The sequence below is a fragment of the Gymnoscopelus braueri genome, assembly GCF_963280865.1.
Source record: "Gymnoscopelus braueri genome assembly, chromosome: 17".
Classification (NCBI taxonomy): Eukaryota; Metazoa; Chordata; class Actinopteri; order Myctophiformes; family Myctophidae; genus Gymnoscopelus; species Gymnoscopelus braueri.
Window position 1 is genome coordinate 21,688,133 of NC_137617.1, and position 23,447 is coordinate 21,711,579.

The 23,447-nt window shown below is 44.4% G+C and overlaps 1 protein-coding gene across 2 annotated transcripts in view; it reads left to right on the plus strand.

The window, feature by feature from the left end:
- The first annotated feature begins 8,283 nt into the window (after positions 1–8,283).
- ep300a (EP300 lysine acetyltransferase a) overlaps positions 8,284–23,447 on the plus strand; it is a 37,719-nt gene continuing 22,555 nt past the window's right edge. The window contains exons 1-11 of one of the 2 annotated variants that reach the window (XM_080454435.1): positions 8,284–8,791; positions 11,348–12,045; positions 15,248–15,427; positions 15,570–15,912; positions 17,173–17,292; positions 18,280–18,522; positions 19,569–19,674; positions 19,811–19,930; positions 20,023–20,140; positions 20,782–20,923; positions 21,390–21,464. In XM_080454435.1, the coding sequence (XP_080310561.1) occupies positions 8,698–8,791; positions 11,348–12,045; positions 15,248–15,427; positions 15,570–15,912; positions 17,173–17,292; positions 18,280–18,522; positions 19,569–19,674; positions 19,811–19,930; positions 20,023–20,140; positions 20,782–20,923; positions 21,390–21,464 (2,239 nt within the window). In that variant the 5' untranslated portion in view covers positions 8,284–8,697. The remainder of the gene's footprint in view (positions 8,792–11,347; positions 12,046–15,247; positions 15,428–15,569; positions 15,913–17,172; positions 17,293–18,279; positions 18,523–19,568; positions 19,675–19,810; positions 19,931–20,022; positions 20,141–20,781; positions 20,924–21,389; positions 21,465–23,447) is intronic. The other variant, XM_080454436.1, reaches the window with a different exon arrangement.

Here is a 23,447-nt window from a genome sequence, read left to right on the forward strand (position 1 = left end):
CGGTTGGGACACCTCATTAGCTGTATTGTGATTGGCTCATTAGTACACCCCTAGCTGTACTGTGATTGGCTGACTCTATTGGCTGACTCTATTCAGCACTGTGATTGGCTGGCGAGACACATGATGACATTAATAACCTATAAATAGGATTATGCACTTCCAAAAATCTTTTTTTTGGAAGTGAGCTTCCATCACTATGATGACCACTGTGATGACCACACCGCCCACTTCACACTGGGTGTGATTTTTATTTTTATGAATGAACACCAGAGTAGTCAGATTTAGCTTCTTGGCGTTATCCAAAATTCCATAATGCCTGGAGTAATTGCTTAAAATTCACAGGGTAGTCTTGTACCAGGACAGGAGACTTTAAGTGTTAATAGTTCCATCCATTTTAATGTTCCTGAGACTATATAACCAGGGAGCTCTGCAATGACCCAAATTTCCATCAGAAGCTTACTTCATTATCAGTTTATACAAGGCGATTTAAAGTTATTGCTTTTGCATATCCTACCTACAACAGTACTCCCATGCATGCAAAGCCTACACAAATGTATTTTCTCTTTTTGTTTAATGTTTAATATGAGATGCGATCATTGTATTATAAATTATGTGTGTATACGTATGTTCATTTGCCTTGATTACATTATGGATGAATAGGGAAATAAAAGTCAAGTGCAGAAGTGGAGAAGTTTAATGCCTTGCACAAAGACATTTGGCAATGTGGACATAATAGTTTTGATTCCATGTCATCCATTTTCTCAGGAACACTCTCAGAACTTCGCACAGAACTCAGAACCAGAGTCTGGTTCTTCATCTCAATTCTGTCTTCATGAGCATGGAATACTGGGAGTTGTATCCAATGAAGAGGTGACTCCAGGAAAGGCAGCAGGACCAATTAGCATTAGTCTCTGGTACCCTTGTAGTTTAAGCCTATTTTTATACTTTCCTGCTACCAGGACAAGTGCTGTTCACCGAAAATACATTCGAAATCAAGTATTTTCAGCGAGCGACAAAATCATGCAACAAAGTATAATTTTGTGTGTGTGCATCTGTCTGTCTGTCTGTCTGTCTGTCTGTCTGACTGATAGATTTGACAATGATTTGACATTGTCAACATGAATCAAATTCACAGGGAAGCCTAGCTGTTATTTTGTTGTGAGTTGTGACGAAGCCCGACTTGTCTTCCTTTTAGTGGGCTCGCTTTTGTTTAGGCCGCTCGCTGTTTGATCTTGAGTTTCTTTTTAGTGGGCTCACTTATTTCTTTTTTTTGTGGGCTTGCTGTTGAATTTCTAGTGGGCTCGCTGGAAACAAGCACACTCATGTTCTTTCTTTTTCTGCTGCTCCTGTTGCTAGTCATGGCTGCCAGTTCCCATCTGATGTGTCGGTGTACTGACTGTTCCAGACCATACTTAGTAACTGCTAGTTTGCATAACGACTTCAGAGTAGGGTTTAAGTCTAAGATGTAAATGTCATGGGGTGTGTATCCTCCAAAGAGGATGATGCGATCTCCCACAATGCTACAGCACATCCCAGACTTCCTACATGGGCCTTTCCCCTTGGGCTCGACCTTCTTCCAGTCGAAGATCTCTGGATTGAATTTCCACAGAACATTGAACGTCTGATCCGGATGATCGTTGCAGCCACCAAATATGTACAGCTCTCCATTGTAGGCAAAGGCTGAATGATCTCCACTGTAGGCAAAGGCTGAATGATCCTCACGTCCTTCTGAAAGAAGCTGTGCAGAAGGCGTTCTCAGCCAGAGGCTGGTCTCTGTGTCAAACACTCTGATTTTGTTGTAGTGGTCTTTATACCGTCGGCCCCCAAATACAAACATCTTCGTCCCGATGATGGTGGCAGAGTGGCTTGCTGAAACAGGTACCGAAGTACCTCCGGTGTTAATTAAAGACCAGACCATTGTGGTGATGTCCAACTTGTGGATATCACTAGTGCGTCCAGACAGCTTGTTAAAGCCTCCGAAGATAAACATGACATTCCCCAAGACACAGGCTGAGTGGTCGACCCTTGTCTCTGGAACAGTGCCAGAAACATTGGGCTTGAACCATCTGTGGGTATTGACATTAAATGCATAAAGCACATTGCAGTACTCCTGTTTCTTAGTAACCCCTCCCCAGATATAGATAATATCTTCGATAAGCACAGCTGTGTGGCTCCAACGCATTGAGGGAACTTCGAGGAGGGTATGTTCTCTTCTTCCAGCTGCCACCGGGGGCAACTTCATCCAGCACAAAGCTACTGTGTTGAAGACGAGCACCTCAATCTGACCCATGTTGTAGTCATCTCTGAAATAGTCCCCTCCAAAGGAGTACACCTTATCCCCCACTGCTACAGCAGCATGACCGGGTCTATTTAGACGTCTGTTCAGATGCAATGTCCAGGACAACATCTCCCTCTCTCTTGTCTATCTTCTGTGTGTCTCTCCCTGGGTCTCTTTCTTCTCTGTGTGTCCCCCTTTGTCTTCTTGCAATGTCTCTGACTAAATGTTTGCATCGCCTTATATAGCCTGACCAAAGCTATACCCTAGGCTGACCAGAGCTCTGGTCTGACATCACACATAACACAAAACATTAACATACATGGATGCCTAACAACGCCGATTTGCACAGCCATTGTTACTGACATGTAATACTCCATTCCAAACGAAAACACAGGATCTTGAACTTCATCTAGCCAGTCTGTGACAACAGTCACCTATGATGTATCTATGGTGTATGACTCCATATTTGGACCAACTTTGACTTTCATTACAACATAGTTGCGGGTTGTGTTTTTTTGGGCCGAAAGGCATGGCCGAGACTACGTTTTGCACCCTGTCCGTCCGTCCGTCTGTGTGTCCGTGTGTCTGTCTGTGAACAGCTAATCTCCGGCACTGTTGGCCTGGTCGCTGCGAAACTGTGCACACTAGTGATGAGGGGGGCGACCCGTAACCCGCGGGTCAACCCGCAGCGCGGGTGGTCGAGTCAGGATTTCAAAGGCAATTATGCGGGGCTGCGGGTGAGCGGGTCAGCCGCTCTCACACGCAAAAAAAAATAAAAAATTTGAACAACATGCTTGTTTATTTAGCCCATGACAATGTTGTGCTACTGTAGACATTTAAAGCGACTTTGGGTACTTAAAAGAGCGCTATATAAATCTGAGCTATTATGATGATGATTATCTTTTTTTTCCCACCGCGGGTCGCGGGGCGGGTTGAGCCATAGATTTATATGGGTTCGCGGGGCGGGTTGAGGCGGGTTGGGTTCCGTGGCGGGGCGGGGCGGGTCATGAAAAAACCCGACCCGCACATCACTAGTGCACACACACTCCCTTGATGCCAAAGCCGAACCTCTGCCCCGAATTTTTCAGATTGGCCTGTTATAGCGCCACCAGGAGGCCAATTCTTGCAAAACAATTTTTTTTATATTACTCCTACAGATTCTGTCAAAATATCACACAAATTGGTACACAGTATCTCTAGTCATGTGATCAAGACGGATGTGTCCGATATTTCATTTTCCATCCTAATTGGCTAACATTGGCTTCCAAAGTTTGCAGGATAGGTTTGTTTTGAAGAAAATGCCTTAAATCATGAACACAGCGTGCGATTTCCGTGAAATTGTGCACGCACATTCCCACTAGGCCGATGAAGAAATGCCACCCTTTTCACATTGGGCTGTTATAGCGCCACCAGCAGGTCTAATTTAGCAAAGCAATTTTTTGGAACAAAATGCCTCAAATCATGAATCGAGTGTCCGATTGCCATGAAAAGCCTAAGAAGAAATGGCACCTTTCACATTGGCCTATTATAGCGCCACCAGTAGGCCACATTAGCCACAATAACCTACCTGACCTGGTGGAGACCTGTGCTCTGAGGAGCACTTTTTCTAGTTGGGCTTGTTTCTTAACCTGCACACTACGTGACCTGACGTTGAAATGGACAGCTGTTGTTTCTGATGCTTCATCTGCAAATGCCTGTGCATTGTTCTTGATTTGTGGTTAGACAACTTTGTGTATTTATTTAATTTCTCTCTCTCTCTCTCTCTCTCTCTCTCTCTCTCTCTCTCTCTCTCTACTGTATATCTATATCTATATCTATATCTATATCTATATCTATATCTATATATGTGTATATATATATATATATCTATATCTATATATATATATATATATATATATATATATATATATATATATATATATATATATATATATATATCATCTTATAATCATAATAATATTAATAATCATATACATATAATGCATCATCATATATTTTGTTAATAATCATAGTATAATAATAATAATGCTAAAAACCAACATGAATGCCCACCCCTATGAAAAGTAGTTATATCAGCATGCCCATATATGGGCAATTGGGCATATACTGACATCAGGGATCTCCATACATGGGAATAAAAGGGACAAGGACTGACAAATACAGATATCTCCATATATTATGGCCATAAAAGGGACAAGGACTGACAGACACACCGATCTCCATATATGGGCATTTCAGTCACATCGGTGGTGGCACGAAGGTGTCCGGCCCGAACTTCTAGTTATGATTCCATAGCCAGTACATGACGTCAGTCATCTATGACATATCTATGACGTATGAAGCCGATTCCATAGCCAGTATATGATGTCAGTCATCTATGACATACAGAATATAGTACATTTTCAGGTATAGGTGACACATTTTAAGCCAATCAGGAGAGAGCACTGAAAATGCATTTTCTGTTTAATAAAGAGCTGGAGAGACATGGGAGACTCCTTTTACTGAACAAACAATGAGCAATGAGTACTATGAGCTATTTAACACTTATTTTAACCAAAGTAAATCACTTACCCTACCTTTAACTTCCATTATAACATGTAAGTTAAAATATCTAAAAAATATACACAACACATGAAAAACTAAATGCTCTTCTTTGGATACTGGCAGTGTGCACTAGAAATTTGGCACTGATCTGTCCTTTGGTTTGTGAAATTACCGTCAGATAGACAGTCACACAGGGGCTAAAACATAATATCCACCTTGCCTTCAAGCCTGGTGGAGATAATTAGGCTTTAGTCTATCTAATTCCAGGTCAAGTTGCTACTCTCTTAATCACATAACCCTTTAAATCAGGTGTCTTCAATGTTTTTTAGACCAAGGAGGACCCCTTAGGTGATACATAGACAAAGCAGGGACCCCCTACTACATAATATTTTGTCAAATTGTTTTGCATATTAACCAACTTCTGATCTTAAAAAAAGAAAAGAAAGCCTCCTATTCTATCATGGTATAAGTATTGTGGTCTTGCATGGATTGTCAAGTTTGTTGATCTCAGAAATGATTTCTGCCAGATATGTGAATGTTGTGACCCATGGCCGTTTACTGAAATTTGCAGCCAGCTCTGTACAGTTTTAGAGAATGGGTGTGCAGGGGTGATTCTAGGCATAGGTGGTAGGCAACCTCCCCAAAATAAAACAAAAATAACAGTATCTAGCGCTGGGAGGATTGGTCGGTGGGTGAGTGCACTGCTGGTCTCTACCAATGAAAAGTTCAAAGTCATCATGGGCAATTTAGAAAGAGCAAAGATGAGGAAGAAAGGAGACAAAAGTACTTTATATAGGGGTGTTTTGATAGAGATTTCTCCCGATTGCTTTGAAAAGTCAAAGCCATCAAAGGCGATTTAGAGAGGAAAGATGGTAGAAAGATGACCAAAAGTACAGAGGTGGCCTTGGAGATAATAATATAATTTACAGGGTTACAAGTGCTCCTTCTATACCATCCCTCTTAGCTTCCCTACCATCTTATTAAAAACATTGTTGGATATTTTCCGACATATTTAAATATTTGAAAAATAAAATAAACGTTACTATCAAACAATAACTTGGATGACTCTGAGGACCCCCTAGGGGTCGCGGACCCCGTGTTGAATACCCATGCGCTCTAAAATGTAGCTTCATTTAGAGTCTAAATGAAGATAAAGAACTTGTGCAATATATATATGCCTATACAGTGCCTTGCGAAAGTATTCACCCCCTTCACTTTTTCCACATTTTGTTATGTTACAGCCTTATTCAAAAATGTATTAAATTCATTTTTTTACTCAACATTCTCCACACTATACCCCATAATGACAAAATAAAACATATTTTTGCAAATGTATAAAAAAACATTTAAAAGACAAAATCACATGTGCATAAGTATTCACATCCTTTGCTATGACACTCAAAGTTTAGCTGAGGTGCATCCTGTTTCCACTGATCATCCTTGAGATGTTTCTATAACTTCATTGGAGTCTGCCTATGGTAAATTAATTTGATTTGACATAATTTAGAAAGGCACACACATGTCTCTATCAGGTCCTACAGTTAACTAACAATGCATGTCGGAGCACAAACCAAGCCATGAAGTCAAAGGAATTGTCTGTGGACCTCTTGAGACAGGATTGTATCGAGGCACAGATCTGGGGATGGTCTCTCCATCATTCGTAAATGCAAGAAGTTTGGAACCACCAGGACTCTTCCTAGAGCTGGTCACCTGGCCAAACTGAGCAATTGGGGGAGATGGGTCTTGGTTTCTTGGTCAGGGAGGTGACATGTTCTTACTCAGAGAGTCGCTACGCCGTACCGAGCGGCTGCAATCCCTGTTGCTCTGTACAAGCAAAACCTTGTTGTATGCGTATTGCATTCGTGGCGTTTTGAAGCTATGAGAAAGGTGTGCACTAGGGAGGATCTCCTTATGCTACAGCGGAACAAAGGATGATTTGTATTCCCAGTGACACCTTTTAAATGCTTTTTTATGCTTATTCATAATATATCTTTTATATTTGTCTTCTCTCAGTTTTAACCTGTGCCCCCCCCCTCTTTTTGTGATGTGTTTTTAACTAACCTTGCCTGTATGAGCTATGGGATATCTGAATTTCCCCTCTGGGATTAATAAAGTATCTATCTATCTATCTATCTATCTATCTATCTATCTATCTATCTATCTATGTTGAACTAACCTGATTTAATCCTGGCCTCTATGCACTCGAGGAATCTGCCATGATGTCAGGTGTTGTGCTCACACAGATCTCTCTACTACATGGGGAAACTGTTTAGTTTATAATCTTACATTATGTAATTACGACACATTAGACTGAGAATCAGCCCAGGATAGATTAAGGTTTGGGGATAAAACAAGTCAAGAGATGCAAGGTTGAGAATGGTTTGGACATTTGGTGCAGAGGAGGGATGAGGGGTACATTGGGAGAAGGATGCTGAAGATGGAGCTGCCAGGCAAGAGAAGAGGAAGGCCAAAGAGGAGTTCTATGGAAGCGGTGAGAGAGGTCATGCAGGTGCCTGGAGTGACTGAGGAAGATGCAGAAAACAGAAGCAGATGGAAACAGATGATCCGCTGTGAGACTTGCTGAAAGAAGAAGAAAAGATGTATAATTACAACAGATACAGAATAACAATGAATGACAATGTATGCAACATGTACAGTATATTAGAAATGCCCCTGAACCCACGTGTTTGCTTTATTACACAAAAACTCAGACAGTATGGGTTTGGCAGCAGTTTACATAACACCTTATTAAAGAAATAAGTCTAATAATTAATTTTACCCGCAGTTACCCTTACCACACACACTAAGTTAACATTTTCTTTTCTTTTTTTATTATATCCGATCAACTATCTGAAACATGTTGTAAATGCTTTATTAGTTCCTTTTATACTTCAGAGTTCTTTACATTTAGAGTATTAGAACAATTTCTTTCTTTCTTTCTTTTTAAGAGAACTTAGCCTCCCAAAGAATAGTTTTCTGTTCTTAACCACTTAAACCCCAGCATCGGTATTGTGGGGAAAGCTTTCGCTGAAAATAGCAGATCGACAAGCTCACAATGCTATGCGTGTTCTGAGCTTATCGATCTACTATTTTCAGCAAAAACTTTCCCCACAATAACGGAAAACAGAAAATACACTAGTATTGAGCCCTGAGGGACTCCAGTTACCCATGGGGTTTAAGTGGTTAATTGATTTTGGCTTTAAAATAATAACAAATAAATAAACACGCAATTTTTTTTAAATTCTATCATGCATATACAAATGAATATGCATAATATTCATCCGACAATGCATATATGGATATGCGTCTAATTTATTTATTGCATGCCTTCATGTTAACCCGCTATACCAGCAGCAGCACCACCTCCACCACCACACCATCACTTCACAGCCAAACAAGCTGTTTCTCTGCCCGACATTATCTTCCACCCAGACTCCGCTACGGGAGGCTGAAATGACGGATGCAATCATGGGAGAGGGACGCTGCCGGGGCGGTTTATTTACATCTGAAGAGGCTGTATTATAACTTTAGAGGGAAGCCGCTATTACGTGCGTCTCCCTCTTTTACTTTTCACCGACCCCCTCCTCCTCCTCCACCACCACCACCACCACCTCCTCCTCCGCTCGCTAGAAATTTATAAAGAACAAAAAATCCGAGCAGGGAGGGAGGGGGGTTGATACGCCGAGGACTGAAATCGAGAGGCGAACACACAGGAAAGAGGAGTAATTTGTACACGGGACTTTCCCCCTCTTAGTCCCCCTAAAAGGAGGGGGAAAAGTCGCAATAGTGGACGCGAAAAGGAGCGAGGTTCTCGAGACGTGAAAAACGTCCGCGAATTGTGGATACTTTGTATATTTTTATTTCGAAAAAAAAATATGGCCGAGAACGTTCTGGACTCTGGCCCGCCTTCAGCCAAGAGGCCTAAACTCTCCTCTCCGGCACTTTCTGCCTCCGCCAGCGATGGAAATGGTAAATATTTGTTTTGGATATGATTCGTTACGGTGTTATTGGTCGAATTGGGCCGTTTTCGTCGGCCCGTGTTCGCTCAAAAGAGGAAGGAAACGTGGGATTCCTCTTGTGTTTTTGTCGTAGCCTGGCTAGCGTTAGCATGTTAGCGTTGTGTGTGTCGGACTTGGAGTAGAGACATTAGCTGAAGCTAGCTCTACTCTAGAATTGAGCATCAAGGATGCGTGAGTGATGTCACGACTAGGCTTCATCCTAACGGAAGTGCTTCGGACGGACTACCGGGCCCTTGCACCGTAAAACCTCATTTATAGTTGCATGTCGGTGTTGGGCTCAGTAAATGGCACATCAACAAGCTCACAACGCGTCAAATTAGTGACACATTCGTGACACGTTGTGAGCTTGTAGATCTGCTATTTACTGCATGCAACACCAGCGTGCAGCTATGTATCAACAAGGCTTTGAACCGAGCCGCTGGCTTGACATAAATGACGGATCAACACATTTTTCATTTGAAAATACGTCATTTAGTCCTAGTGATGCAGGGATCGTGGGACGACGTACGTAAAAGCCATAACGGAACCCATGAAATTACAGGCTACACACTTCCGATAGTTTTTGACGTCACCGGCTCATCCTTGGTGTCTTCATCCGAGGCTCTACTAGCCATAGCTAGTTGGCTTCCAATGATGGTCCCATCCATGTCTAATGGCTAGTTTAGCCAGGTTGCTAATGAGCTAAAACGGCCAGCCAACTTATAATAAAGTTTTCCTCGGCGATGTTTTGAATGATCGCCACAGCAAAACACTAGACATGTCCGACAACTCCTCTTCTGTCCACGGAGCCGTGTAGACATGCTTCCTACAAACACGGAACCACATTATTTTGCCTCATCATAAACCAAATGGGATCTTTTCCCTGCTAACGTTGGTGTAAGCAGAGGTAGCTAACGGTGCTAACGTTGTGGGGGAGCTAAATTTAGGCCCATGGGTCTGAGTGATTGTTATGCTCAAATTGCCATTGTTAGTTTTTCTGTGGATGGTGTGTGGCAGAGGGCTGGAGTAACGTAGTGGGCTCAGTAAGGACACAACTCTGTCTGGGGAACAGGGACAGCGTCGTGTGGGTCTTATCACTACTACCACTGAAATATCACGTTAGTTAGACAGACTGCTGTTAAAACTTCATATAGTTGTCTTGATTTCATCACCTATGCATATGGTCATTAACTGCTGCAGTTGAGCTTGTCTAGCTATGATCTGAGGTGGTCAGCATCTTTGCAAGTGGACATGTTCCATCATTCTGTCATTGCACAAGCCTTTACTGTTGTCCGCCTAGGTAGTTAAGCTTGCATTACTGTATTTGAGGATCTTAAAAGAACGGCGAGAATAATCTCTCCCTGTTGATAACATCTAACTAGTTGTAGAGAATAATTTAAATTGAATTGAGTTTGACACACCATGTGTGTCAAGAAATTTCACATGTTGAATGGAAGCATGTTTCAGTGATAACATTACAGGCCTAAACACTTGTGGATAAGATATCAACATCATATATTATTGAAGTTGAGTTTTTGTGCTAGAAGTTGTTATGACATGGTTGTTGTTTTATAAAGTTAGTTGCATGAAGTATTACATTGTTAGTAATATTGTATTGTACATGAGATGTTATCTTAATTTACCTTAGCTGAATAGTTTGTAAATAGTGGTTGCCTTTGAGGATTCAGATTTCCTTTATTTAAGTATATTGATGCTGAATTTACCCAGTGCATTATCCAATTAATTAATAACCAGTCGTAGTGTGTCTCTATACCTAAGTGACAGTGTCCCAATGTGATACCCTAATCTTATGGGAGAAAAACACACACACAAACAACTGTATCCATTGACAGAGTGAGACAAATAATCACCCATTTAAATTCTTGATTTGAAGAATTCCAAAAATGTGCCATTTGGTCTCCCATGTGCCTGTCTTGTCATTGGAATAGCGAATTGGTCTCTCTTTGCGTTCTTGATTGCCCAAGAGTTTTGCTCAGCACACAGCATGGAGTCGTGCACACCCAGTGTGTTTCCTACCAGCTTGGCTCTATCACTGTGGCAATAACACTGTGAATCAGGCCATCCGTCAGCTTGTGTGCATGAACCTGTCTCGCCATCATGTTAAATCACATTGTCACATGTTCACCGGTCTCCACTAATGGGCTAGTTATGTGACACATGTTTCTGGGGTGGCATTTATACAATAAACTGTAAGGCTGTCATTCTGGATGTCACCTGTAGTTTTGTGCATGGATAGACCATCTGCATGTCAGGATTTCATTTTGTTTGAAGGCACTGGCGCTGAGAAAATGTCCCGGGCATCCTCCTTCCCAAATGGCTTTCATCACTGTTGGTTAAGCAATAAGCATTATGTCCTTGCTCAGTTCTGCTGAATGATCTGGACTTCATACAACCTTAACAAACCTTGATGCACTTTTGTTTTCCTTATTTTTGTCTTAGTGTCTCTTCATGCTTCTCATGTGACTGTCTTTTTTCCCCCTTGCTCTCCTTGCATCCCCTCTCTCAGACTTCGGTTCACTGTTTGACCTGGAGCATGACCTCCCAGATGAGCTCATCAGCTCGTCGGACCTGGGCTTGGTCAACGGTGGGGACCTCAACCAGTTGCACACCAGTCTTGGAGGAGGCCCCGGCAGCCTGGGTCCTGGAGGCGGAGGAATGGGTCTGGGTCTAGGCCCGGGTCCTGGAGGAGGTGGTCCGGGTGGAGGGGGCGGCGGCCCGGACGCGGTGGCCAAGCACAAGCAGCTCTCCGACCTCTTGCGCGCGGGGGCACCACCCACCTCCACCCAACAACAGGGGCACCAGGGATCCATGGGCAGCCCAGGAGGGCCAACCTCCATGGGGCAACACCTTGGGAACATGAAGGCGTCCCCCAACCAGGGGCCCCAGCAAGTGATGGGCCAGGGGGGGCAGCATATGTCTCCCCAGCAGCAGGTCAGCATGATGCAGCAGCAACAGAACAGTGCAGCCGGCATGGTGGGCGGTGGCATGAACAGAGGCATGATGGGAACGCAGCAGAAAGGCAACAACGGACAGCAGCAGCCGGGCATGATGGGGGGCCAGGTGATGAATGGCTCCCCCAGGATGGGCTTTGGGAATCAAGGGATGGGGGGTAATGGTAACTTGCTGGCGGAGACCCTACAGCAGCAGCAAGGATCAGGGGGACCGGCTGGGATGAGAGGTCAGCAACCTGGAGCACTGAACAAGGTAAGGCTCCTGGCTCCTTCAACTCTGTGATGCATGTGACTTTAAAATGATGTGGAAATTGTTTAACTGCTTATTGGAGTTATGTCAGTCAAAGCCTGATAATCACATTTGTGTATAGTTTTTAGCCACTTAGTACTACTTGGGTACTAGGTAGTAGTGATGAGCGGGCCGACCCGTAACCCGCGGGTCAACCCGCGGCGCGGGTGGTCGAGTCAGGATTTCAGAGGCAATTATGCGGGCTGCGGGTGAGCGGGTCAGCCGCTCTCACACGCAAAAAAATAAAATAAAACTATTTTGAACAACATGCTTGTTCATTTAGCCCATGACAATGTTGTGCTACTGTAGACATTTAAAGCGACGTTGGGTACTTAAAAGAGCGCTATATGATATATATATTCCACCGCGGGTCGCGGGGCGGGTTGAGCCATAGATTTATATATGGGTTCGCGGGGTGGGTTGAGGTGGGTTGGGTTCCGTGGCGGGGTGGGGCGGGTCATGAAAAAACCCGACCCGCACATCACTACTAGGTAGTGAATAGAATAGTAATTTGAAAATGTATAGTCTGGTAAATATTTACAGGCTATAAGTCAAAGGCTGGTGAATTACTGGTGAATTAACCTGTCAATACGGTCGCGTGGGAGGTACAAGCGACTGGAAATGTTAAAACAATTTCGTTGCTTTTAAAATGCTTGCTGTATTCGGAAATGGTGACTGTATTGATATAAGATGCAAAAATGTCCATGAATAAATATTTTTGTTCAAGAAGAAACAGAAATGAAAGAGCATGTCTATTCAGCTAAATAATTGTAATGTGAGCTGTAATCACACAGCATTTATTTAAAGATGACAACTAGTGAGGAGGTTGAGGAGGGAGTAAGAGAGGGATGGAGAGAGGGAAAGGGAAGAATATTGGATGGGAGAATAGGATAAAAGGGATAATAAACGTGTTAGTTTTCATTCTCAGTCCTCATGGAGGAATTGGGGGATGTGTTCATGACGTATTTGCATATGTAGTAAGTCATGTACTTAAGGCCTGAAGAGTTAATAAAAAAAAGAAACCTCACCACCATCGTGTCGTAAATAGCTTCCTATAAAGGTAGTCTGGTGGTGTTGTGTAGAATTACTGGCCCACAAATTAAGCTGCATATTTGGGGGGTGGTATATATTTTTTTATATATATATATTTTTTTTTTTTGATAGAGAGAGAGAGAGAGACAGGAAAGGTGGGAGATAGAATGGGGATGACATTAGAGTTCTCAATGGGCCTGAAAATTAAGGCCGGGGCGGCCCGAACAATAACCATAATTTTAGGCCCGAAAAAACAGATATGAGCTTAATTTCCTCAGTCACGCATCCAACAAGCTTTGAACTGAGCAGATTGGACCTTACGTTCCAGAGATAATGGCCAAACCATCTTGAAAACGGACACTTTCGCTTTCGATGTTTGAGTTCTGGCCATTTGCGGCAGTTTCTTTTTATAACACAGGCTAGGAAAGTCGGACGGCGACAAACTAGATACCTGAGTAAAGTTCACTTTGAGCTGCATTCAACGCATCCACTGCCATTTCCGTCTGCCTTACCGTTCGGCCGCTAGGGGCAGTTGAAATGTCTTTTTGGGGATAATCGATTTCCCCCTTTTTTTCTTTGCACGGTACCCGAGGCTCGGCTCAGCCCGACTAATTAGCATACATTTTCGACCCGGCCCCAAAACGTCGGGTCGGGATCGGGCAGAATTTGAGAAATCTAGATGACATGCAGCAAAGAGCCTCCAGAATTTGAGAAATCTAGATGACATGCAGCAAAGAGCCTCCAGTCGGATTTGAACCTGGGTCAGTTGTGGGAGGGATTATAGCTTATTTATAATGTGCTCTTACCAGGTGGGACAATCTTTGATTTGACTTTTAACATCTAGGCATGTTTTCATTGTCCACATTTTGGTCAAGTTGGCAAAAAGTAATTGTGTAGACTAGAAAAGGCCGTATCTGCACGTGTCACACTGTCAGATATCGCAGGTAAGGTTTTCCCTTCACGTGGCCCACACACACAGTGTTAACGACATGAAAACCAGAAATTACCAGCCATAGATTGGTGGGCGAGGGGAAACCCCCCATTAATTAATTAAGTGCATCACAGTGAGTGGTTACACGGTCCCGGAGATGTCAAGCCACGACAAACTTAATTGGGTTTATGTATGTTTTAAACCATCGTTAATGGCTTAATTGAACTAAATGCCATAACCCACCTAATTGATTAGAAATGGAAAGCAGCGTGTCTATTCAGAAAGTAGACGTATTTAATTGCTCTCTCAGATGTAAGGGAACGCAGCTCAACGGTATGAAAAATGGAACGCGATTAACGTCCTCTACCCGTGTACCCGCACCCCACTGGGAGAAGGAACGTTCATCTCTCATCGCTTCCATCTTCCTTTCGCAAGACTGATACTCCTTTTCATCTGCTGTGTTTTCTGAGATCCAGGAGTGAGGTGCAATGCTAGAGTATGAATATGCGCTGCATGTTGGGTGAGCAGTCTTGAGCACAATATGTTTGATTGTAAACTCAGCGAAGCAGTTGAAAGGTTGTGTGTTTGGACTCTGTGAACATGAATACTGTTCACCGTTCTTTTGCTGTCTTCTTTTTTTATTCCATTGTTTTGTGCTCCTTAAATACCTTACATCACTACCTCTCTCTCCTTGTCTTCCATCACTTCTCTGTCCCCCTCCTGTCTTTGTGCTCCACTCTCTTGCTCTCCCCTCCTCTCATCTCTATCCCCTTTCTTCACCATTCCCTCATCATTGTCTCAATCCTTCACCCTTCCTGCTCCTATTTGCCCCTTCACACCCTTCATCCCTCATCCTCCCCATCTCATATCTTTTTCCGTGTCTCCCTACCTCCCTCTCCTCCTCCCATCTCCACTTGTTCCACTTCTACCCCATCTCCCTGTTTTCAATCTCTGCACACCTTTCCTGTATATTATCTTCTCCTACTCTCTTCCCTCTCTCCTCATCCATTTCTCTCTGCTCTGCTTTCTTGCTCTCCCCTGCACATAACTTCTCTCTTCCCACTCGCCTACATCTTTTCCTCCCCCTGTGCACCTTTCCGCATCCACTTTTCCCTTTATTCTCTCTCTCCTCCATCTCTCCCCACTGCTTATTTGAACCCTCTCCCTACTCACTTTCTCCTTCTCTCCCTTCACTCCTCTCAGATGGGTATGATGGGGACCCCAGGGGCCCAATACGGAGGTCCATACGGAGGGCAGGGGAACCAGGGTCTCGGGGGAGCAGGGCTGGGCCCTCAGCTCCAGAACAAGGGGCCTATGGCCAATAGCTTGGCCCAGTTCAGCATGGACAAGAAGAACCAGCCCATGCAAGGCATGGCTGCCATGGTAGGACCAATTTTTTGTCTGTACGTTCTCGTCTGTCATAGTGATGCTTGTAAAAAAAACGTTATTATACCGTAATAAACAAAATTCTCATTATTTCCTTCTCACCTCTTCCTCTATGTTCTCTACCACCTCACTGGTGCAGGCCTCCCAACAGCCACAGCCAGGGGTGGGAGGTCCTTCTGGGCCCGTGGGGGGCGGAGCTCCGGGGATGGTCCCCAGCGGCCAGGGCGGTCTGGTGGGCCCGGGAGGCCAGGCGTCTGCGGCAGCGGCAGCAGCTGCCGCCGCGGCCGGGGCGCCCCCTACCGCTGACCCTGAGAAGCGCAAGCTGATCCAGCAGCAGCTGGTGCTCCTGCTCCACGCCCACAAGTGCCAGCGGCGTGAGCAGGCCAACGGGGAGGTGCGCCAGTGCAACCTACCCCACTGCCGCACCATGAAGAACGTCCTCAACCACATGACCCACTGCCAGGCCGGCAAGTCCTGTCAAGGTAAGTGGGAGTTCAAGGATTGGGCGAAGGCTATTGTTATTGTATTGATACCCATTGCAGCTGCAGTGTCTTTGAGCAACAGAAGAACCTCTCCCCTTTCACATAGGCTTGCTAAGTCCTATCTTACAATTTTAACCACTGCGCTATCGATAGACAATGATGAAGACATCTGTTAGCGGGCTGTGTCCACAGAACGATTTTTTTTCATGGCGGAACGTGTTGGAGCACTTCCTCAGCGCACGGAACACTTGGTTCCTCTGCGTTAAACCAAATCCTTGTGGCGGGTCTCAATGAAAATCCCACTGTGAGGAGAATTGGTAGGAGTGCGGGTGCACAGCGGCCTCTCCTCATGCCTTGTTTGTTATCTTTTTAGTCCCGCCTCTTCCTCGATTTTGATTGGGTAGTTGAAAAAAGTGACTCTGCTAAAAGCTTTACTATTTTCTACCTGAAGTGACCACGGCGCTCCGGGAAAAAATGCTATCTGCCGAGAGCACTAAAGCGCAAAGCGTGGTGCAGGGAAGAGGACCGTGCCTAGCACGTCTTTTCCATAGAAATGCATGGCAGAAAGGCACAAAACGCTTTCTGTGGAATAGGGTTGTAAAAATTTAATATAAATAGAAATAATAAATAAAATAGAAAACCTTTTTGAAATGTATAAAATATTGTATGTGGTACCGCAGACCACTCTTTCTGTCTCTCTCTGCGCCGTGGTTGGTGCTAAGAAACATGCTCTCTTGGAGCGATATCAAATTAATGATTCATACTTTTATTATTCTATAGCCTCATTTAATAAAGAGAATGGACATGCATCGCTCCAAGCGTGCTGCGATAAACATGGAACAATCTATTCCTTGACATGAAACTGAAATTCCGTACAAATTTTCAGTTTCATGTCAAGCAACTCAACTAAATTGTTATCAAACACTTTACCTGGATTGTAGCTTGCAGTCTGCAGTGAGATGGCTCTCTGATCTCGTTTGCCCAGCTGCTGGGCAAGATCCCAGTACCCCAGGGCTACGTGACAGCTCACGAGGCAGATAACATTTTTGTCTTTAATTTTAGTTCAGTATTTGAATGTAGGTTTAACTATCGAATATTTGTTGGCAGCCCTACTGTATACACAGCGCCTAAATCTTGAGCAGCACCATTTTTTTGTTGCAGCATCTTGAAAGTTCAAACTCACTCACTTTGCCTTCTTTTCCAACTCGTCCCTGTTACCCCTCTTTATTGTCCCCCACTCTCCCCCTCGTGGTTCCTCAGTCGCTCACTGTGCGTCATCCAGGCAGATCATCTCCCACTGGAAGAACTGCACGCGACACGACTGTCCTGTCTGCCTGCCGCTGAAGAATGCCGGAGACAAGAGGAACCCCCAGTGTGAGTGTCTGTATCTGACCATACGACAGCTATACTATACTAAAGCCGAAAATAACAATGCTGATTTTCAAGCTGTCAACAGACCGCTTGCGATGGCCAGTGGTCTGTTGGCAGTTGTTTCCATGCAACAGAGTATAACTTCTGGTCATACCAGAAATGATCTAAGTGAAATTGATTTGTGTCCTTCTGGGACCAGAAGCTTGCTGACAAAAAAGCAAGTAATTCGCCTGGTGTGAGGTATTGTACAGTAGATCAACATTTGTGACAGACGACACTAAACACAAATTAAGAAAAAACATAGTTGCCATCTATCCCAGCCTCATGAGTCATAACTGATTTTTATGACGATGTTACAGTTTCTGCCAGAGCAGAATTGTGCAAAAAATATAAAATAATAGCTTCCTCCCCAATAGTACGGCTCCTTCCCCATCCAAGGTAAGTGCAATAAAAGTATTGTTATTGGTTGATCGCGCAAATTTGCATGCCAAGTTCACCAGTACGTGCTCCTTCACTGCAAATTTACAGGGCCACCAGAAGCGAAAATCCACTGGTTACATTCAAATGAATATAATTACAGTAGGAGCGTGCTATCCTTCCCAGTTCTGCTATTTGCTGAACAGGCATCCAACCAACCTGTATCAATCGATAGTGCAGCGACAGAGATCGCCCTCCCAACTGGCTTCCCACCTGTAAACATGGCTAATTGTGTTAGTTGGTGTGCCTTGCCAAGCTGAAAGCACCATGGAGGATTTAAAGGCCAGTCTCCATGGCTGTGAGCAGAACTTTACCCCCGCGCCACCCGGATGCCCCAGTGTTTGGTTTTCTTTCTTGAATTACATTTTTATAAATTGCAACATTGTGTTGGTGCTTTGTTGCATTGGCTTATACTTCGCAGCTGTTAACAACTCAGGTGTGCAAAAGTATTGTTGTTAATCTCTCGTGTCATCAACGGAAATGCTTACCTGCTGTCTTCTGTCCTCTGTCTCCCAACAGCTCTGCTGGGCGGTGCAAGTGCTGGTCTAGGCAGCTCTCTAGGCGGGGCAGTACCGGGCGGCCAACCGAGTGCTCCCAGTCTCAACCCACCCAGCCAAATTGATCCCAGCTCCATAGAGCGGGCCTACGCAGCCCTGGGCCTCACCTACCAGGGTAACCAACTCCAGGCACAACCTGCCCAGCCCAACATGCCCAACCAGGGCCTGCAAGGACAGCCAGGCATGAGGCCACTCAACCCCATGGGTGAGCTTGAGTGACATTTGCTGAAATTTGGTTTGATAATTTGGTTTACCAATGAATTGAAACTTAGAGGAATACTTCAACCCCAAAAAGCATTTTTTTTTGTCAATAATTGACTGTTAAAAAGGAAGCCTTGAAGAAAATAGGGGTCCAGGATTAACAACAGAAAAACTATTTGAAAAATCCATTTGAAACTTCAGCAAAGATGTTGGGGTTAAGGTTAGGGTTATCCTCATCACTTTCAAAACACAGCATTTTTGCTGATACGTATTTAAAACACTTCCAGGATAAACTGTCTCATGTCCTAAGGAGGAATACGTGCGGACGTGCATGTGGAGTTCAACACAGCTGAGCTAACACGCATGTGCTGGCCTAGGTGTGTGTGTGTCGTTTCAAATATCGATGATACCCTAGTTCCCTTCTGACATGCAGACAAATGAACAGGTTGTGACAGCAGGTGAAACTGGAACGGTACATGAGATTACCAGACCAAACTGTCTAGTCAACTGGTTCTAAATTCTGGCCATTAAAACCCTGAATATTGCTAGTTTTATATTCTACCAGGTACATGAGTAGCATTGACCTAGATTTCCAGGTCTAAGGGCTAGAATGAAGACCTGACATAGTCTGGTGAGTTTACAGTCTTGGAGTCATTGGTGACCCTCGATGTTGAGAGAGGTGTGTACTTAATGTCACATGTCCCCACTGTGCAAATACTACAGTGCCAGACTGACAACATGTTGCAGATTGAGCAAGATCTCGTTGGAAATGGTGGTTATAAACTCAGGTTCACTGCTATAGAATGATTATTGTGCACAATTCCTCTGGTATAAATGCAATAGAGTTGATTATCATACAATGTGGAAACTTTAAAGTTCATATCCTTTATGAAAACGTGCTTTTGTTGAAAGTAGGCAAATTGAATAAACAAAAACAAACATAATTTTTGTTGTGCATCTGTTGTGTTGAAGTGTAAGATACTTAAAAACTCAGTTAAAAAGCCTAAAATCCAAATGATCCTAATGTTGCTCCCCCCTCTCTGTGTCCAGGTGCTAATCCAATGGGAGTGAATGGAGGAGTTGGGGTCTCTGCTCAGAGTCAACAGGCCAGCCTGCTACAGGACACAATGATGCATCTCAATGTCAACAGCCAGGGGTGAGAGCATGGACACATCACAACAAAACATGACCCCAGCCTCCCCCGCCACACATGTCAGATAGAGAATATCACGCACACACTTATTCTAGCGCTCCAAAGCATGTATTTATTTTTGTTTTAATTTTCACTTCAGACTGATGGGCGACGGTGTGGGTTCAATGCCGACGGCCAACCCTCCCTCCGCCCCGGGCATGAGGAAGAGCTGGCATGAGGACATCACACAGGACCTGAGAAACCACCTGGTGGACAAACTGTAAGGCACTGGGAAAATCATCACTGTATTGCCTCAGTGGTATACCTGGTTGCCCTCTAACACCAGACCTCTCTCTCTCTTCTCACCCACAGTGTCCAGGCCATCTTTCCTACCCCAGATCCTGCCGCCCTTAAAGACAGACGGATGGAGAACTTGGTGGCCTATGCCAGGAAGGTGGAGGGAGACATGTATGAGTCGGCCAACAGCAGAGTAAGCAACATTATTAACTATCCTAATGGTTAATATTAATAATATCTGACATAAATAAGACATTTGTTGTAATGGGCCTTTTTGGAGGTGTCACAGGCCAAGGTATCCCTGTGAATGAAGAGTACCATAATGTTTGACGTGATGATGACGAATTCAGTAAAATGCCTGAGATGGGTGTTGAATTGATAACTCACCCTCCCAGGGTATTCCTCCTCTTCTGTATTATTTTAATGTTATCTTGTGAACAGGACCTGTGTGTTGTTTTCCCTGGCTGCTGCAACCAACATCCACATTTTTATGGGACAAAGACTGGAACCTGATTTCTCACTGTGACAAATAAATAAAGGCATACTGTGTAACTTTTTCAATAAAACAAGTGATTTTTGATATAACCTTTCTCTGGTATATTTTTCACAATAGCCATTCCACATAAATGTGTTTTTTTACAACTTGACAAACAACGTAGGCAACGGAAATTAATATTTCTATGTATTTTACAGTTCATAAATACTGTTCCTGATGACGTGTTGTTGTTTTCCAAAATATCCTCCGCAGTATGACTGTAACTTAGATATTTTTTAGTCTTATTCCTCCTGTACTCCACTCTCTAATTGTCTTTACCCTCCTCTCCCCCTGCCTAGGCGGAGTACTACCACCTGCTAGCGGAGAAGATCTATAAGATCCAGAAGGAGTTGGAGGAGAAAAGGAGGACCAGGCTACAAAAGCAGGGCCTGGGGCTGGGGCCTCCCGGGATGGGTCAGCCTCCCACGGGACTACCTCCAAGTGAGTGAGACATGCTGCACGTTGTCCCAGCAGCGTGTCAATATTTAATTTAGTGTTCATCCAGCACCCTGAGGTCTAATCAAACCAATTTGTCCATTTGTGTGAGGGGACGTGTCCAACAAGACGTTTTTTTCCAGAGCATATTTTTTCAATTGTTTACAATGGGAATGCCGGGTTTTTGGAAGCACCAGCAGTGTGATAAAGCGCTGAGCGTTTATTTTGCGCTCACACGTTCACGTGCGCCGTTTTTAATCTGCTTGCTGAGCACTGAAGTATTTTCAACTCGGGCGTTTGGAAGGGTTTTTATGTGAGCGTCTTGGCGTTTTCAGCCAGGAAAAAACATCTTGGTGGATACGGTCCCTAAAGGTCCCGAAGAAGTGGCTGTTGAACTTAATGTTGGAGTAGATGATGTCTGCTCTGCTTTAAATCAAACGGGCGTAAAACCTTCCTGTCTACTTGTTTACAGATGGTCCCCTCCCTGACCCACCAATGGTGAGACCCCCAGGACCCAACCAGATGGTCAACAGGATGCAGGGTCCAGGTAAGAGATACATTTTACGTCACGTTTTACTCATTTTGGCTGTGACTTGTAGCCATTTGACAACATTCATTTGATGCTCTGGGGATTGACCCTGTGACTGTTTGGATACAGGGCCACAGCTCTAACCACCACTGTGCCTTCAGGCTGGCCCCAAAATTTGGTTTGTTATATTTGCATTCGGATCTCAATTCCAAGATTATAATGTTTTGCCTTATTACTATATTATTGCATAATTGCAAGAAGGAGCATATATTTTGATTGAAGTTTATTGAAAAAACGTGCATATACCGAGGTTATTTCCATCGTGGTGGAGTGCAAATGTGTGTGTAAACTGAGTGCCAGGTGTTTGCGGGAGGTAGCGGAGACATACAGAAAAATCCATAATAAATGCATTCATAAAATTAAAGTAAAATGGCAAAGAACAACAAGGTTCCTGTAAAAGGAACCTGTTACAACCCATCTAATTGACATATATATATATATATATATGTTACAGGGAAATTGGCATTCCAGGGAAATTGAAAAAGGAGCGCTTGTTTTTACCACCCACCCAGGCAATTCTGTAGAACCAACGCTAGAGGGCAATGAAGCCACACGCACACGTGTGTCGTCGTGGATAGTAACCCATATAAAGATCTATTCTCCCCCTATCGGGTTACAACTCGGACGGCGCTGATTCGACTAGCAGACCTTCGGCCAGTCGGCGCGGGCACTCGCGCCTGGAGGCGCTCAGGCGCGTCTCCTCGGCCTCGAGCTCTGCTGAGTCGGCGCGCCTCCGTCATGGACAACAACTACTATCACGTGTGAGTGTGAACGCGTGTTCAGCGTTCCCCTAGCGTAGCTTCCTGGTTGCTGTGTGGGGGGAACAACAAAAGCCAGGTCCGCGCGTCGCATCAAAGCCCCGCCTCGCGCCTCCTCCTCGCGCCGCCTCGTATCAAAGCCCCGCCTAGCACCTCCTCCTCGCGCCGCCTCCTCGCACCGCCTCGTATCAAAGCCCCGCCTCGCGCCTCCTCCTCCTCCTCCTCGCGAGCCTCGCGTAAAAAAAAAGAAAAAAAGAAAAGCCCCGCCTCGCCCCGCGCCTAAAAGTAAGCGCTCCTCTTTCAATTTCCCTGGAATGCCAATTTCCCTGTGACATATGTACACACACACACACACACACACACACACACACACACACACACACACACACTCTACTAGGTACAATGTACGTGGAAATCCCTCTGGAATAACTGATACTCTCTCCTCCACTCCATAAAATGAGCAGCGAGAAGTGTTCTGGTTTGGAGTTTGGTTTGGAGTCTGGTTTGGAGTTTAAGGATCAAACTAACTTATTTATTTTGCGAGGTCTGTAGCTTCTTTTTAAGGATCTTTGGGATGTTAGTGTACCAGGATGTGCAGGCGTAATCAAAATGACATTGAACAAGTGTCCCAGCCAATATTTCAAGAGCCCCTCTATCTATAAAAGTGGAAGGAGAATAGGGGAGTGACATCAGAGTCCTGCAACGGGCCGGGTACCCGCGGATACCCGACGGGTACCCGCGTTTGACGGGTGAAAATTTTACTTTGATAAGATCACGGGTACGGGGACGGGCGGTACTGAACTAATCGCGGGCGGGTATCATTTTATTGTGAAAATCAGAAAGCACTGTTTCCGCCCAAACAACGTCACTTGTGTAACTTAACTCAGCACAACTGCATGGAGCACGCTGGTCAGTTATCTTAACTCACAAAAACACATTGAACATCCTGTTAAACCTTCAAATTAAAACTATCTGTCGACGTAAACAACGACACATTTGTGCTGCGTAGATGCGCGTTCGCGCGCGTGGCTTAAGCTCGCTCCGCCGTCTTCACTTGATTTCTGTACAAACCTGACCACTGAAGGTAGCGCTGTTGTTGAAGGCTGCTATCTTTTTCAACACACTTTTCAATAGGATTTACATTTTACTCTGCATCACTGGTAAACGGGCGGACAACGGGTCG